This window comes from Leuciscus leuciscus, assembly GCF_965113295.1.
Source record: "Leuciscus leuciscus genome assembly, chromosome: 5".
In the NCBI taxonomy this organism is placed as follows: domain Eukaryota; kingdom Metazoa; phylum Chordata; class Actinopteri; order Cypriniformes; family Leuciscidae; genus Leuciscus; species Leuciscus leuciscus.
Window position 1 is genome coordinate 25,248,512 of NC_138729.1, and position 19,000 is coordinate 25,267,511.

Below are 19,000 nucleotides of genomic sequence, written 5' to 3' on the forward strand. Positions count from 1 at the left end.
TTGATGAAAATCTTTTTGATGTTGATATATGTTCGGAATATAAATTGCACAATGTTGCGATTCTGAAATAATTGTTTTTACATCAAATAATTATGATATCGCTAATATTATGGAAATTGAACAGTTGTGTGGTGTTTTCAGTAATGTTGTTTAGTGCTGAGGTTTTTGAAGCATAATAATTTGAATTAGAAGCATCTATCTTGTCTCCTGCAGGCCGCCAGAGCGCAGACATGGTTATGAGCATCAGTTCCATACCCTCTCAGCTCAGCAGGATCAGGAAACTCTTGAGGCCAAGCGTCCCCGCATCGAGAACGTATCTGAAACGCACTTTACAAGATCTCAGCCCACCAGCATCTTACTGGCCCCTTCACACGCCACACAGGACACCATCAGGACCACTGGAGAGGTCAAGAAGGTGATTAATGTACATACATACCAGAAGGATACCAGTGTGAGATTTAAACATTTCCCTGTTCCATAAAACAAACAGGTTTCAGTTTTTATTTCATTTCTAGCTGCACTATTGTGCCAGATTGGCTGTTATGGTGGTTTGAAGGCTTGCACTTATTCTTTTTTTCCCTCTTGTTTTCTGTGACAGGAAACCCAGTTTAGTGTGAAGGTAGAGACCTCATCCCCAGGTGGAGTTCCACAGGTGGGTGAGGATGCGGACACATCGCCCTCCAAACTCTCCAAAGAGGAGTTGATTCAGAGCATGGACCGTGTTGACCGTGAGATTGCCAAGGTCGAGCAGCAGATTTTCAAACTGAAAAAGAAACAGGTGTGTAGCCTCACTAAACACAGATGAGAGAGAGACTGAAATGCTGCTACAGCTCAATAACTATTTGCTTTCAACTCTAAGCTATTGTTCATTTTGTAAATAAACAGCTTATGACCATTTCAGGCGCTAGTTGTGTGATGACAAGGTTTGTTTGTTTAAATCACAATCAAAACTGCTGACTTTCTCCCTGTACCTCCCAGGGTTCAGCTTCATGTTACTGGAGAATTACACTGGTGCTCTCTGCTAGCAGCAGATTGAATTTTTTGTTGAGTCTTTATCCATAAGCCTTGTGGGAAATGTTGCTCATCTGAGAGAGGCTTGTCACAACTCCCTTGTCTGTGCCTACTATTCTTGCTTTTTGATGGCGATCCCAAATCCTTAAGGATTGCATCATGATAAGCCCAGAAGCAGCAAGTGTACATATGCATTCCTCAAGTCTGATTGTAGAGATACTAGCATGCTGGTTGAAGATACTTTACCTTCTTTTCTGGCATGATGAAGAAAACAATAACACAGAGAAAAACCATAAATCAGTTATCTTGCTTTGTATAGTCATGTTCTCATTAAGACTGGGGGCCCTATTTTAACGAACTGAAACGCAAGTATCAAGCGCGAAACGCAAGTAACTTTGTGGGCGGGTCTTGGGCGCTGTTGCTGTTATACCGGCGGGATAAATGACTCTTGCGCCCGACGCAAATCTAAAATGGGTTGGTCTGAAGTAGGTTCATTATTCATAGGTGTGGTTTGGGCGTAACGTGAAATAAACCAATCAGATCGACATCTCACATTCCCTTTAAGAGCAGGCACGCTTGTTTCATGGCGGATTGATATTATAACGGCGGATTTGCCAGGCGCGCGCCATGAGCGGTTCACAGCCGAGGAGACCGATGTTCTCGTCAGGGCCGTTAAAGACAGAGAAGTGACATTGGGGATGGAGAAACGCACCCAAATTAGCTTCGGTTAAACAGGTGTATAATAATTTGGGTAAATGTGTAAGCTAGATTTATGCCTATTTTTTTCACATCTTCATGGACACAACAATGATTTCCCTCATGTGTTAATATTTTTCCTGGTTATAATGTATGGCTTTCTAAAAATGAGAACTGCTGCGTCTGTGTGTAGATGAGATAAGCAAAGTGTATGCGCGTTGTGCACACGCTACATTGGTTATGGCCAAGCATGCGCCCTTAAAATAGCATATGAATAATATGCACAACGCGCCACTGACTTTAGTGGCGGAATTGTTTTCTAAACCTGCAAAATACGTTTGCGCCGGAACACGCCTCCTCTTTGCGCTGAACCGCCCCCGGGAGCACAAATGCATTTGCTAGTTTACCGACGTGCGTCTGTGGAGGGAAAAGTCCGCTGTGCGTCGGGTGCAAAATAAGAATGATACATGCGTCGGTGTACAAAGTCAATTGCGCTGGGTGCAAGATTGGGCCCTGGATGTCAAAGTCTCAGTTTGACTAAAATAAAAAATGTTGTCTTTATTTTTCCACCGGTTTTTTCTTTTTCTTTTTCTTGCTCATCAACCGCTTGATCTTCAATATGTTTTGTTTGTTCACTCATGTTTAGGAGATGAAATAAGTTTCACTTCAGCAGCAAATTTAATTATGCAAAAAAGTTTCAGAAGATAAGTCACAGGGAAATATGTTGAGGATGTGTATGAATGCAATATTACACCTCTGCACATCTTTGAGAAAGTTTTGTCTGTTGTTGGCATGCATCCCTCTGATTAGTGGTGCTTGCTGAGGCAAGTATCACTTCTATTATTATTATTATTGTGCATACTTAGGTATTTAACTCTGCAGTGTAACTCGTCCCACACCATTTGTTCTACAGGCATAAATGATGCTTCAATTTGTGTGCTAAAACAGAGGTTTGTTGTTACTTTTCAGTCACACTTTAGATTAGGGTCCAGTTCTCACTATTAACTAACTATTAACTACGACTTCTGCCTCAATAAACTCCTAATTACTGCTTATTATTAGGTAGTAAGGTAGTTGTTAAGTTTAGGTATTGGCAGGATTAAGGGATGTAGAATGTAGTCATGCAGAATAAGGTAATAATATGGGCTTTATAAGTACTGTAATATGCATGCTAATAAGCAACTAGTTAATAGTGATAATTGGACTCAATTCTGGAAAAGTACTTTTCTAAGCAATAACTTGCATTAAAGAAGGTGAGCCATGGATATATATATATATATACTTGTTTTAGGCTTCAGTGTTAAGATATATTGTCGTGTTTGTTGTCTCTTAGCAACAACTGGAGGATGAGGCAGCAAAGCCAGTAGAGCCAGAAAAGCCAGTGACGCCGCCCCCTGTGGAGCACAAACATCGCAGCATCGTCCAGATCATTTATGATGAGAACCGGGTATGAACACATTTATACATGATGTATTTCTCCCGCTCTTTCTCTCTCACACACACAAAGAAACCTAGCAGATTGTGCTCTTTACAGATCATGCGTTTAAGTGTTGTTAGAGTGTACTTAAATAGTGAGCACATACTTTCACACAGGTCTTTTTTTCTATTTTTCACATTTTGTTTTCAGTGTAATGTGTATAATCTAAGAGCATATGGCTCTAAATAAAACACAAAGTATGAACAGTGAAGGTCTTGCATAATCTTCATAACTTGAATATGGTCGATATACTGAAAGGTTTTTGTGTTTCTGCCTGTTTATTGACGTCTGATCTGCCAAGACCTGTGGCCGGTTGCATAAAACTGCTTAGACTAACCTTAGTTGGTCATCTAATTTTTTTCTTCAAGATCATTTTTTTAAAGTCAGTTACATAAAAAGGTAGATGGGGCTAATCAGTCTTTTTGGAATCAAATTAGCGGCTATGTTTATGCAACTGGCCATAGTGATGTCTCGTTATTGTAATTTCCCTTTGTTTATTATTTGATCCCTTTAAAATTCAAATTGTCTATGTCTGCATTTGCACTGCATTGGACACCTACATTTAGCGATTATGTGCACGTGGCGGTTCTTGATTGCCTGTTTTGGAAGGAAAGGTAGCTGAGCACAGTAACTGATCTGGAACAGATGATTTGAGACTTGGAGGTAAAGATGGTGAGAGAGAAAGTACAGATGAAGGAAGTGAGGCAAAACTACTGCACTCCATCTGGTCTTGGAACATCTCTGAACTTTCTGATTCCATGATAGAGGCAATTTCACACACGGACAACACATGTACTTAGTAGATGGTTGCAACTGTTTCAAAAACAGATTGTAGATTTGGGTGTAATGAATTGTGGAATTGTGGAATAGAGGCGTTTCCCAGACAGAACTTTGGAGCTCAGGAAATGGTGATTTTTTTGCATGTTTATTTTTACTCCCTTTCCAGGGTCCCCGCGGATCCTTAAAAGGTCTTAAATTAGATTTTTTTAATTTAAGGCCATAAAAAGTCTTAAAAAAATATATATTTTAAAAAATGTCTTGTTTTTACTTATGAACGGTCTTACATTTTAGATGACACTTTGACTTAGACTTATCTAAATGCTTTCGAAATTAAAACTATCTAATTAGCGTAGGCCTACTTATTATTTTTTTTAATTCTATCTTTGTGGATTTGCTTGTTCACGTGACAATTCGCGTCACTTACGGCAGCATATTAGCCTACATCTGTCTCCTGCACGCGAGAGGAGAGAAGAAAACGAGTAAATGTCAGTTCAGTTGTAAGTTCATTCTTTATGTGCTTAGGAGTGTGCGATATTGTCTATGAACAATGATGATATAGTAATCATTGTTATAACTATGTATGAGGCACTGCGAGTGCGAGCTGACATCGCGTTTCTCTCATGCTTACTTTCATTGCGTGATGTGTCAGTGCAGTTATAGATGTGCCCAAATTAGTTTTTGTCTTATATTTATATCATTTTATGTTGTCATATTAGAATATCACATGAGCAAGAGTGCCGTTTTCCTGTGCACAAATGCAAATGTGCTATTTATTTTATACAGCAGTTAAATGAACAATAAAGTTAACATTGTGAGTTACTTTTTGGTCACAATATTGTCAATTTTCACTTTATATCGCCAACGAGAATTTCATAATGAAGCCAACAGACAGCGATGATTTTTTGTTTTTGTTTCACTGAAATCCGCGTTTTGAACGAATCATTTTAACGATTCAATGAACAATCACTTGTTTTTCTGAATGAATCAGCCGTTTGAACAAATCGGTTGAATAAATGACTCCAACAACTCGCTTATTCTTGCCGCCACCTACTGGTGGTTTTAGTTTCATATTTAAAGTATCCTTTAATTAAAACGTTAAAATGATAAATCATTTCATATTTAAATATTGAATAGCTTTATTTATGCAATTGTAAATGAAGTGTAAATATAGTAGGCTAATGCCAGTTTTGATGCCACTTCTGTGTCACCTCTGCACTGCAAGGATGGATTTTAATTTAATGATTTAATTTGACATTGATACTGTGTTATTCTAATATAATTTAATTTGAATGTTAGAGTTTGACATAAAAGGTGATGCATACCTCTAAATACGTTTAGAAACAATGTCCATATATAGGTGAAAATGCCCCTGGAAATCAATTTAAGGTGGCAAATGTTGCCCCTTAATAAAAATGTTAATTTCGGTCACTACTGTGAACTGACCACTGCATAGAATATAAAAAATACGAATATCGTGGGTCTGCTGTCAACAACTGCCCTAAACCAGCCAGGGTACCAGTACAAAAACACAATCAGTAAAATATCATCTAATTATTATCAAGAAAACTTTGAAAATATCAAGACAGTTTTGTCAATATTGCACACCCCTAATGTACGGTATTAATTTTGATTTCTTCAGGTCTTAAAAAGGTCTTAAAAAGCCTTAAATTTGACTTTAAAAATTGTGCAGATACCCTGCTTTCACCCTGGAGGAGAAACGAGTGATAAATTATTTGCGTGCTTGTTTCTGCTGTTGAAACGTGCACAGTTTCACACATTCTGTCTCTATCAAAGCTGGCAGTCAACAAATGAGAGCACAGTTTTTTCGTTTAGTGTGGTGAGTCAGCAGGCAGACTATCTAACCACAGGGACATACGTCTGTCTCTTTTACCAACATTCTCTCTCTGTTGTGTCACAGAAAAAGGCTGAAGAAGCCCATAAGATACTGGAAGGGTTGGGGCCTAAAGTGGAGCTGGTGAGTACTTTGTGAAATTAATGCAATTTTTCTGATGCAATAGATTGCGTGTGTGTGTGTTCATCTTGCTAATCTGCATAATTTCCTGTCTCTCCACAGCCTCTGTACAACCAGCCCTCTGATACTAAAGTCTACCATGACAACATTAAGACGTGAGTATCCGCTCTTTGTCAGCTTAGGGCACTTAGTGCGGTATGACCAAAAATCCATTTCACGATATTTAAAAAAATTATACCGGTTTCACTGTATTCTTTTTTTTTCAAGCATGACTGGGTGTTTACCACATTTTCTACTGATTGAGAGAGGAAATACTGCAGTAGACTGACTTAGAATGCCCTATTTTATGAGTGAATATTGTAGAAAAAAATCCACACTAGTATTAATACAGGTTTGAAAGGTTGTTTACAAAGAGGTGCCAGCAGGAGGTGCTTTAGGAGTGGGAGAAATAGCGGTTTCCCCGGTAACGGCTGTACACAAAGCAGCGCAGCACTCATAAATGCTGCTTTATCAGGAAACATAAAGAAAGATTCAATTGAAATAACATCGAAACTTTCCTAAAGACCGTCTGTTCACTTCAGATACATTCATATAAAAACTTGCAGTGCTCAAAGTATTATTTCCGCGATTAGATTTTCCAAAAGGCTGTGTTGATATTGTGAACCAATGCATGGGAAATACTGTAATTTAATTTGACAGCTATCAATTATAGTTTAACCTATCCATCTTTACCATCACGCTTAGTAACACATACAGTGGTGCCCTCACCACAGTGCAACAGTGAAAAGGGACCCCTCTCAAACAGTGTCGCACCCATAGACGGTCGCACCTCGTTCCGATCGTTGTTAAAGCGACATACACCGGTATTGCGGTATATTAAAAATTTATATCGTAACAAAAATAAACACTGGTATTCGGTATGAACCGCGATACCGCCTAGCGGTTACCATTGGCTCACAGTAAATAATGCTGATGGTGACTTTGACATGAGCAGTCAGATGTGTAGGAAAGGGATTGCACAGACTAGATGATCAGTTCAAATTTAGGCCTGGCTTCAGTTGTCCTTGTTTTGTTTTTTTCTTCCTATGGATGCGCAATATATCGGTAGTACCATATTTGGTTTTTAGCCATTTTTAGAAGTAGAAGTTTTTTTCATGCATTATTTGTTAAAATAATCCTTTGCCCTTGTTTAAATTCAATCCTTAAAATCACTAATTTGATTACTCCCTTAAATGTAGTCTTTAATTTATAATTAATTTAGACAAAATTGTTATTTTTAAATCAGTTATTGGCCAAAAATTATTTATTGGCTCAGAAATCTAGTGTATACATACTTGTTCTGGTCGGTCACAATATTAGATGTTCGCTGTGCAAATACATGGTCAAAAAATTCACAATAATGATATTATGTTATCTATAGACCTTATTCACAGCAGCGCCATCTTTGATTTTTACCGGGAATGCAAGCGAGGCTGTGAGGGATAGACATACATCTCTTCAGTGGGTTGTACTGCTATTTAATGTGTTTTTGAATTGTTCTGCACACGAAACACTGCAAAATATCTTTCCAGGCAATTTCAGTAGACAAAAAACTCCAGACAATATAAGCTGTGGAAAATTATAAGTGATCTATGAGCTTTTATAGAGCTTTTTACTGAATCAGTCAAATGTTTATTTAGTGCTTTTTGGCCAATAAATTACAATCAAAATAAGAGATGGATAATTTACGATATTATTATATGTATTATTAACACTATATCAGTATAAAACGTTTTTTAATATCATGGCTGTCGTCAATACTGGTATATCGTGGCACCCCTAGTCCAAGACGGTATATATGCACATCACTACCTTTGGAATTTCCCTTGGAGTTTCGAACACAAGCCAGAATTATTTTGAGTGTCTTTTTCAGAGGCTGAAACAAATTATAAGTGATTGAGAGACAAGTGTTTTTTTTCAGCAAGCAGCATGAATCTAGCAGTGCATATATGTGAGCTTTCGTTTCTCATCTCAGCTGTGAAATACTTTAAGCTGGATCAACTGTCTGTTGGCTGCTTGAGTGTGCTGAGTCGCTTGTAGGGCTGTCAAATTAAAATTCTAATTTCGAATATTCGTTGAATTTAAAATAAACCTTCACATTCGAATGCAAAAACGGGGCATTCAGATTTTAGGTGTGCGTCAGGCAACTTAATCAGTGGCGCACGAGATACGATAAGAGTCGTTGTTGCATTTTAATGTTTTTGTTAGCCTATCCAGTTGAACCTGCTGTATTGGTCATTCAAAACATTGCAGAACTAGAGAAGCTCAATGCTGAGAAGATCTTGGTTGCATCAAAACTGTAATCAAGTCGTTCACACCAAGGTTATTATAGTTTTGCATTTTTTTTATTTTAATATCGTTTTCAATTTTGCTTTAAATTTCAGTTTAGTTTTAGTTAGTTTCATTGTTGGTTTTGTTAGTTTTAGTTTAGTTTTTATTTTAACACATTTCTATTTAGTATTTAGTTTCAGTTTTAGTAATTTTAGTTTGGCAGAGCAAACAGGGACACTTCCAGTGTAGACCAAAGCAAGTTTAATTTCAGCAAAGTTTAATGTTTCACAGATTACTGTTAACTCTTGTGCAGACATCTTAATAATAAAAATAAAATAATGGTTTATCAAATAAATGCAACTTAAAGTATAAAACTATGAAAAAATAATTCATATTAAAGATGAACTCTTGTTAAAGGGTAACTTAACCCTAAACTCAGAAGACAAGCTAAAAGCTTTTTTCCCCTAAATGAAATTATGCATTTTAAATTGGAATATAATTCAAATATTAGGAATATTTAATTAAAAGATTTGAATTTAGTTTTTCAGCCATTTTGACAGACCTGGGGCCTCATTTATAAACGTGGCGTACGCACAAAACGGGGCTGAAAATGTGCGTACGCACAAACGGGGCTGAAAATGTGCGTACGCCACTTTCGACGCATAAGTTGTGATTTATAAAAACAAACTTGACGGGAAAATGTGCGCACCTGCACGCAAACTCTGACCCATGCGTACGAACGTTTTGGAGATGGAGCAGTTTGGCGACACCGATGGTGAGCTGGAGTTAAGTGTCTTTTTGGTCACTTTTAGACAGAAAATCTAAAGAAAATTTAACATATACAGAAAGATAATACAAATATAATTTCACTCACCAAGCCTGTCACTTGAAGCAAATATCCATCCCTTCTTAAATGTCCGCGCCAGCGAGCGCGTTGGGCCGTTTAGTGAAACTGACGCAAATAACAGTTTAAATAAATAAAATAATGATTTAAACTGTTTTACTTCTGATATAAACATTTAGATTAAATATGCCATTCAAATTAATGGAGTTAAACACTTAAACATGAAATCATTACTGAGAAGTAAAAAAAAAAATTATATTCAAATTCAATCAATAGAAATATTGTTGTGGATGCGATGTTTTTGAACACTTCCTGTTGCGTGCTGTGTTTTAATGTTTTAACCACAGAGATAATTGCTTATCATGATAATACCAGATTGTCTGAGAAAATAGTTTTGTACAAATAATGCCCAAGGCCTATCTGTTTCCATTAAAAATATAAATCAATTAAAAATACAATTCGGCCAGTGAAAAAGATTGAGAAAACTTTCTCTGAAATGTATTTTACACTATTTGATTTATGTATTCAAAAACAAGGCAAGGATAGGCAACTACTTGATTTTTATTAATGTAATGTGTCTTGTACCGTTAAACGTTATCACGTGGATGAATAATAATATGCAAATGATATGCAGATGAGGATCTGCATAGTAAAACTAGGCGTTGTAAGCTCCATATATGGTTATTTCGAGGTGGAGACGCATGTGCGCACAATCTTCCGCTGACTGGGATTTATAAAGTGAATTCTACGCAGGTTCTGGCGTACGAACGGTTTTATAAGTCTGAATATTTTTTTGCGTACGCCATTTTTGCCTTTCGGGCGCACGTACACTTTTAGTAAACCTACGCACAGTTTTATAAATGAGACCCCTGGTCACTTACATGATGTAAACAATTTTGGTTTGTAAACATAAGTAGTCATGCAAGCCTTAATATGGACACAATAATGGTCTCTCCTGATTTCCCTGAAGCAGACACACACAGGCCCTGTCCCAAATGGCGCACTTCATGTGGACTTTCGGTCTTGTGGACTTGAATTGCGCGTGCTCGCTGAGTCTACGAGTCCGTAGGCCGTCCCATTCAGCATTTTAGCGCTCTGAAGTGTGCTCAGCAGCGCCCCCTTTGTACCCTTGAAGCGGTCTTCCACGAAGCCCGCATAGAAGCAGGCTCCACGCACTTTAACTACCCAGGAATCCTTGCGAAAGGCCAATCAGTCAACAGATGGGAGGTGATTTCACTCACGGATAATTGTTGACATGGCTGAGAAGAAAATATTACGGTTTTTATGTCCTAAATGTACATTTTACCAGTTGTTACCTACAGTTTATACAAACATTATGGTCATCGAGCAGTGGTTGATGTCTCAAACATAATAATAGCGCGTTTAAAGCTGCCGTCGGCAACATTTTTTTGATCATATTCAGTGTAATCGACACTATAATCCGACAGAACAACATAAATAAGGTGGTTTTAGAAAAAAACCCGAGCTTCTAACTCCACCTGGAGCGTGTTATTTGTTTTGCAAAAATCCAGCGCTCCCGCTTCATCAGGTCCAATCAGCGCAGGGGGGTGTGAGATCTGACTGTCAATCACAGGTCGTGCACACGCCACAGATCCCCCCCTCACTCGCATCACATGCACACGCCACGCCTGAAGTTCGCCTGGAGATTGCATGAAGCGTGATGGCGGAGAGAAAATCTACTAACAAGCTTCCAATTCCTCGGTTATTGCTATCTATGGATAGATTAGCCAGGGCAGCCTACCTCCGAGTCCATGGTGTTGATAGATGCTGAAGAGACTGACGCGTTCACAGAAAATCAGGTACACACGCACAGTGACGCACTGACGAGCACGACCTCGATGGGAGGGTGCTCGCTGGTAGTGGGGAGGGGCATGAGAGTTGTAAACATTCAAAATTTTGGCTAATCGACCCAATCTGCCAGACTTGCCGACGGCAGCTTTAATAATACGATCGCATTATGATTCATTAAATTAATAGAACTGAATGGCAGGGCTTTACTGAGTCATATGTAAACATAGTATGAATATTGAAACCTGTAAATTGAAAAAAAAGTTTAAATTATGTTTTAAAATTGTAATCTTAGTTCAAATGGAACATTATGTATTATTATGTACAACTGTTTACATTTAAATAAGCATGATATATCTATTGTCTAATGCCCAGGTGATATGCACAATATAAAAATATAGAACTGTAAAATTAGGCTGTGTAGCGCAAAAATGTGGTTTCTCCTGTCCAACAACAACCAGACCGTTATTTCCGGCATGCCGATCGAGTCTGTCCCAAAAATACCTCTCAATGCGCCCTCGTGGACTCGCGCCAAGGGCCCTATAGGTCTGCACTACATGACGTCACCAAAGTGTGGACTCTGAGGAAGTCCACAAGTCCGGAGTGTGCCATTTGGGACAGGGCCGTAGAAGGATCAGTCTGATACTTCCTTCTGTCTGTGTGTGAGTGTGCCTATCTGTCTCTACTTGTGTGGTTATCACTGGTGAAAAGTCTGTCTGTGTTGGTGAGTTAAATTGAAACTGTTGCATGTATGTAGACTGACAGGTCAAGGTCAGTCGGTGAGTCTGTCTATGTGTTGCGTCCAGTTGGCTCAGACAGATTTCTATTATAAATGCTTTTTTTTTTTTACATTCCTGTTATTCATAAAATCCTGAAAAAATGCATTACAATTTCCAAAAACAGCACAACAAATTTCAGCATTGATAATAATAGGAATGTTACTTGACCACCAAATCCGCATATTAGAATGATTAATGAAGGATCATGTGACAGTGAAGACTGGAGTAATGATGCTGAAAATTCAGCTTTGCCATCACAGGAATACATTAAATTTTTTTAAATATATAAAAATAGAAAACAGGGTTTTTAAAGAGTAAGAAAGCAAACGCACTAAGGTCCTGTTTACGCTTGATATTAAGTTCTAATCACAAGTGGATGACTTGTGTAAATGGGATCTAAAACGTTTTGAGATTGTCCACTTTCGACCACTTCCAGAGGTAGTCGGAAACGCATCCGACCTGATTGCTTTCATAGTGTCTTGAGGCATTTTTTTTTAAAGTAGAGAGGGATTCAGCTGTTCTGATGAAGTTCGAGGACTCATAAGAGAAGCCATGATGTCTGTGGGCAGGTTATGTATCAGACAGATCTTGTTCAGTCTACAGTGTTTGCTCCTATGAGAGGGAATGTAAAAACAATTTATTTTTATTTTTTTCTGCAGGAATCAGATAATGAGAAAAAAGCTGATCCTGTTTTTCAAGAGGAGGAACCATGCACGCAAACAGAGGGTAAGTGTCTCTCTTTCCAACTCGTCCCACCTTACATATACCTAAATCTACCTATCTCCACCCCCTAATCCCTAAACCCACCCCTAAACCTACTCATCTCCACCCCTTAAATCTGGATCCAACTCTGCCCCCTGGATCTCCTGAAAAAGGTGCTACTGGAGAAACTAGAACTATTTTGTGGTAAACCAAGAATGGATTAAATACACAATCCTGCAGGCCTGTTTTCACACAAATTTATGTTAATGTCTTTACAGACTACGGCCTTTATTTGCACAAACACAATCTGCTTTCACGTGATAGAAATGGCACTCTTCGCTTGGCAATCACACATTTAGTTTTTGTTTACAGGCAGATAAGTTAATTAGTGGATGTGTGGGGCAAATCATTATAGGGCTAAACAGAGATGTTAGTTTATGACTGAATAAAAAGATAAATAAACAACACATAAAAATGATGTGTTGTGGGAATAATGATCAGTCATTTCATTTGCTGAAAGTAGTTCCATGTTGACCTCTATACCTTATTTGACATGCTCTCATTTGCATATCAGTCAACTTTTACTTATGATCAATTAACTTTTACTTATGATTTATAGTTTGTCTTGTGTGTCTGAACTCAGGTTAGAGGTTATTTCATGTCTCTTCGAAACAGTTGTGATGTCTCTAACTCTGTGTCCTTACCACATGACACAATACAGCAACAAGATTTAAAAACATTTTGACATTAACTTTTTGTGTGGCTTTGTGTAGGGTAGCCCAACCCAAATCTCATTTGCTCTAAATCATGCTCCACATAACTGCATATCAAACATTACATATCTTCTGATTAAGACCTCTCTAATGGCGCTTTTCCACTGCATGGTACGGCTCGCTTTAAATGGTACCACCTCTGTTGAGGTTCCAAGCTTATCGTACTGATACTAAAATGTGACATGAAAACACTTCAGATCACTGATTGGTCAGAGAGAATCGTCACTAACAGCATCATTGGATTTGCAACACGAGACACCAAACCCGCTAGATTTAAATAGTCAGCAACAGCCACCGCAGTATATTTTTTCGCACAATTTTTATTAAACAACTTGCTTGGAAAAATAAATAAATAAACTTGAAAAAAGAAATGGCTGAATCGTGGTGACTGGTCAGTAGACGAGGTGCAGACGTTCATTTCGTTGGTAGCCGAGGAGGCCGAGGAGCCTGGATATTGCGACCAGGAAATAATATATTTTTTTAGCAACTTTAATGAGCAGTCTATAACCCCACCCACTTTGAAGCGGTACTAAACTGCAGTCGAAAAGCAAACCGAGCCAAAGCGAGCAGAGTCGAGCCGTGCCGTGCCGAATCGTACCACGCAATGGAAAAGCGAGCCGAGCCGTACCATGCCGAACCAAACCGCGCTGAGTCGTACCATGTAGTGGAAAAGCGCCACAAGATCACCCATGGTTAATGAAGATTGGCCATTTCCCTCCGTCTGTGTCTTTCTGCCTCTCTTTTTTTGTCTTTTGTAGTTCAGGACTGATGAATGGTGATGTTTTTTTTTTAATCCAGTTCCAAAAATAAGCTGCTCTAGCCGCACGGAAGCATTTTGATTGCTGTTTTTTCTTTTCTTTTTCTTTTTTCTCAGGAAGGTGTAGTTCAGTGCAATCACTTGTTAGTAGACTGGGTCGGTCAGGCCTGCTGGACCAAGAACAGTCAGAATTGTGACATGGCCGAAAGCCAAGAGGAACGTTAACTGTTCAGAGAGCGTGAAAAACTTTTTTTGTTCTGTGTACTGTAGTATAGACACAAGTGCACTTGTCTCTCTGCACAGGTCTTGATCGAGACTCCTCTTGTTGAACATCTTGTTCTTGCTCACTCCCTTACCCTCTCCTTGGCTCACTGTATCTTCCTTTGTCTCTTTCTGTCTGTCCTTTCAGGTTTTTATGCGACACTGCAGACCAAGAACATTACAGAGAATACAAAGTTATTACAAGATATCAGTTATATAAGTTAATAGGATGGAATTAACAGTGCAGTTTTTTTTTTGTGCTTCCCACAGTATTCTCCGTCATTATCCTGATCTAGACTAGAGCCAGTGCATGCAGTTCTGTTCCTCAGAAGAACAGAAGAACTATTTATATCAAACTTATATCACACAGCACTTTGCATTGAAAAGTTCAAAGCACAAATGGAAGAGATGTTGATGCGTAGTGTATAATATCAATGCAACAGTTAATTAAGCCTTTTCTTGTAATAGTTTTATATTCATATTTATATTTCGGAACTTTTAAAGGTGAAGCGTTTACTAAAGCTGCTCTGTAAGAGACGATTAGAAAGATTGACATCAAATTATTAAAAGGGACCTATTATGCCCCTTTTTACAAGATGTAATAAGTCCCAGGTGTCCCCAGAATGTGTCTGTGAGGTTTCAGCCCAAAATACCCCACATATCATTTATTATATCAATTTGTAAATGCCATTTTTGAGTGGAAGAAAAAACATGCTGTTTTAGTGCAGGTATCTTTAAGTGTGAATGAGCTGCTGCTCCCCGCCCTGCTTTCCAGAAGAGAGCGGAGCCTGTATAGCTTGTGACTTGGATACTCTGCCAAAAATGAAATATCTTTTTTATCTTTGATTATCATCTCTATCGCGGTCACTCTCATGTGGCATTGCAGTTTTTCAACATGAAAGTTTATTATCTGCATGCGTTTTAAAGCCATATCAGTCTAAGCTTCTGATATATGGTTTTCTGAGCGCGCACATCTGAAGCACGTTCACAGAAAGCTGGATATCAGACAGCGCGTCCCGTGAGTATTAAACTAAGTTCTCTTTCACGTCTTTTTGCGCTTAAACTCAAATACATTGTCTGTGAACGTAAACACCAAGTAAAGAAATCACATTTGTGTATTAGATCTGTGAAAGTTCCGTAATATAAGTACTTACTGCTATATATGCTATTATATGAATCAAACAACAGAAAATCACTCACTGCTCTTGATTGAATAACTTCAGTAGCTTTAATAAGAATACATTTCTTACTTGAATGCTGCTGTTAAATGTTCCGTCGAGGGGATAAACATGGCGGACTGTGTACTGCTCACTGAGGGTGGGGTTTATGGTAATAGGGCAGAGTATGTCAGCAGTTGTGGGCGGGGCCTAAGCAATATGACGTCACATTTCATAAAAACTGAAAACGGCTTATTCTGAGACACTGCTTATGAGTTGTGGGGATTTGAAAAAAGGAGTGGGTGGATTTTTACCATTTACCACCACAGACACACTTTTATGTTCAAACACAATGTAAAAGTGAATTTTGCATAATAGGTCCCCTTTTAAGGCGAGACACGGCAGGCAAAAACATCGATTTTTCATGCAATGGTCAGTTTTGAGATTTTGGGCTAGTTTACTCCTTCAATATGTGTTCTTTCAAACTGCTATAAAGAAAACGTTGAAAATATACATGAAGATGTTTATTTTATTACATTTTGTTTACTTGCGGCAGTAAGTTTCTCCCGAATTTACCAGGAAGTTAGCATTCCAGCGTGACATGCCGAGCTCCGTCTGTTTACTGAAGTCTGTCATGACCGGGATCATTGTAAAGCTCTGAGTCTCCTGCACAACGCTATGTAACCCAAATATGGGCATTTCCTTTCTATCAGTAACCAATCGTGAATGTCCAAAGGGGGATTTAAAGCTAACGACGATTTCTCATTTAGAGCTATTTAAATCTTTAACCGCCGTTTTCTCAAAATGAGTTTTTTGTCGTTCTCCAGTACAAACATCTCAGCCTATGTAGCACCTATGTACACCAAACTTTCCAGTTATACACTTAGCAGTATTCTGAAGATATTTTCAGAGGGATTTGTTAATAAATCATTCCTGGCCTGATTTATGTGACATTTTAATAAAATATGTATGGCGAAAATCTATTTTTTATGGCTATGTACAGTATATTTTAATTTCCTAGGTAATGAAAGCATATATCCTGAAATCCCTCTGAATTTTTTTTTTCATCTTGTGTGTAAACAAAATGAAAAAAGAATTTTGCACCTGGCTTTATCATATGTTCAGATCTATCTACCGTAAATATATGCAAAATCGTGCATATTTAATGAGATAATGCCTAATTTGCATAATTAAACAAACACATTTCTAAAACTTGTAATAAATTGTTTTTATATACTTGTGTAAGTAATCAACTGAGGAAGTTTCATGGTGATGTCTATTATTTTAAAATGTTACCCTATTCACCTGTAGTGTCTCGCCTTAATATGTAGGATTTAGTTTTATTTTACAAAATATTTTTCTGTTGTTTCCTTAGGAGCAGAAAATTTGCCAGCGGTATGATGAGCTGATGACTGAGTGGGAGAAAAAAGTTGAGCGGATGGAGAACAACCCACGCCGTAAAGCCAAAGAGAGCCGTACACGCGAATACTACGAGAGGCAGTTTCCTGAGATCCGCAAACAGCGCGAGCAACAAGAACGCTTCCAGAGGTTAGCCAGCTCCCCCCCCCCCCCAGCTTCCATGATGACCCAATGAACGCTCTGTCATGCACACATGTGTCCTGACTCAGCAGTTGGCCAATCAGCATTGAGGATCCTGTGAGTGCTAGGGTCAGAGGTCAGGCTGTGTACGTTCCTCGTACAGAGGTTGCAGGGCTTCCCTGAATTACAGGGAACTCAATCTGGAACACCACTAAAGCAGAACTGAAGAACATTTACATACCATTGACCTTGACACAGACGCTGTTGTTTTTGCTGATAGAACAAAAATGTATTTAGCAAAGTAGCCAGTTTATAGATATTCCAGTTTAATAGTGCATAAGACTTTGGCAGTATTGATTTCTTACTTAGACTTGTTTGCCAAAACAAGACTAGAGATGAGAATTAAAGAATGGACTGATTTTGAAGTTAACAATTCTTTATTACACTGTTAAATATGACCACAAAGTCAATAATGAGGTAATGTCAAGTGATTTAGTCAATATGCCCACAACTGCTCTGACTGATTCAGTCAGTGAGTGAGTCATTAGACATATTTTTGTTATTAAAAATAGAAAGAAAAAAAAAGACAAGTACAGTATAAGAAAGATGCAGATGAAATAAACAGTGCTTTCATTTTTTTCAGGTACTGTAGGTCTATTTAGAAATAGAATTAAAAAAAAACATTTCAGAAATGAAATAATCATATGTTAAATAAAATGCTACATAGTCTTTACTGTATGAATACAAAAGTTATTCAGTCGAAGTAGTGAAAGCAGTGAGTGAATTTTATATATTTTTTTCTTTGGTTGTTTGATTAACATTGACACAGTTCACTTTAAGACTGAATGTACTCCAATATAATATAACTGACACACATGGGATTTTCTCCCAATTGTAAATGTTCACTTAAGACCTAATTGCCTGTTTTGGCACAGTTTTGTGTGTGTACCACATTCAGTTAGTTTCTGTAATCCTATATGCACAATACTGCAAAATCTGTTTCGTTGCCACATAAATATCGTCATACTGCCCTGCCCCCAGTACCAGTCTAGTTTTTGCAATGTCAGACTAACAGACCTAGATAATGTGATTGTAGCTTGGCTTTGTCCCGCATGTAAACATGTTAACTTGATTACTCTGTGTTGTGCACATGCTCTGAAAGACAGGTGATGCATGATGTGCATTTGTTGGTGCATATGTAGTATTTTTAGATTTTTTTGCCTTTCTCTCATCATGGAATTATTTGACTTTAAGCACGCCTATTCTTAAAAAAAAAAAAGAAGCACATTTGAGAACCATTAGTGGAATTTAATGTCATAAATCATTTTGCTATAGCCATTGTTTAAAAAAAAATAAAGATCCACTGAATAAGAATCTTGCTTCTCAACCCCGTCAAGACCACGTCAGATCTGTTAGTTGTTAGACTTGTTAGCTCTGGCTAGAGATGCACCGATACCACTTTTTCCAGAACTAGTCCGATATTAATACTTTTATTTGTATTACCTAGTTCCGAAACTTGTATTTTCATTACATTTTTTTTTTTTTTTTAAATGTTGGGCTGAGGAATATGAATCAAATTAGTTTGCTTAGCAGTGCACAGCAGCTATATAGGTGGAAATATTTAATTTGTTTAACATTCTATTAATGGGATACATTACTTCATAGGCATCCTTCTCTGATACATTCTGCTCTCTGTTTGCTCTGTTGTCAGTGTTTCTTTCTCACAAGCACTGTACTGTACATGCTGCATGGTTTCAGTTGTTGGTATCGGAGCATTTTAATGAGTACGAGTACACAAGCACAGGATCATGCATCCCTAAGTTTTGGCAATTTGTGCCTTTCCCTAAATATTTTTTTTTCCCTCATAAAGGTTGCAGGAAGCAGGTCTATAATTCCATTCATTCAGATCAAGCCATCCAACTTTACTGAATGCTGCTTGCCTGTCTTGATTGTTTAGACAAGCCAGAGTATGTAGCTATTGTTGCTGGAACAGTCTCTAAACCAAAGAACTTCAGAGCTCCAGAGCTCATGAATAGACCCAGAGGAATCTTGCCAATAGCTGTAACCGCTGCTTCAAAGGCTTTTTGTGGGAGAAGAAACAGGGTGGGACTCTGGTCTGGTAGCTTGCTTGGG

General features: G+C 38.1%; 1 protein-coding gene and 1 long non-coding RNA gene across 12 annotated transcripts in view; one reads left to right on the forward strand and one right to left on the reverse strand.

The window, feature by feature from the left end:
- ncor1 (nuclear receptor corepressor 1) overlaps positions 1–19,000 on the forward strand; it is a 111,802-nt gene that overhangs the window by 26,101 nt on the left and 66,701 nt on the right. For all 11 annotated transcript variants that reach the window (XM_082168953.1, XM_082168965.1, XM_082168959.1 and 8 more), the window contains exons 4-10: positions 214–415; positions 599–778; positions 3,041–3,154; positions 5,883–5,939; positions 6,039–6,091; positions 12,338–12,404; positions 16,704–16,876. In XM_082168953.1, the coding sequence (XP_082025079.1) occupies positions 214–415; positions 599–778; positions 3,041–3,154; positions 5,883–5,939; positions 6,039–6,091; positions 12,338–12,404; positions 16,704–16,876 (846 nt within the window). The remainder of the gene's footprint in view (positions 1–213; positions 416–598; positions 779–3,040; positions 3,155–5,882; positions 5,940–6,038; positions 6,092–12,337; positions 12,405–16,703; positions 16,877–19,000) is intronic.
- On the reverse strand, positions 6,167–8,806 carry LOC309498317. The gene is made up of 2 exons (XR_014205906.1): positions 7,780–8,806; positions 6,167–7,735 (listed from the first exon to the last, which is right to left on the reverse strand). It is a non-coding gene; the product is annotated as an uncharacterized lncRNA (long non-coding RNA).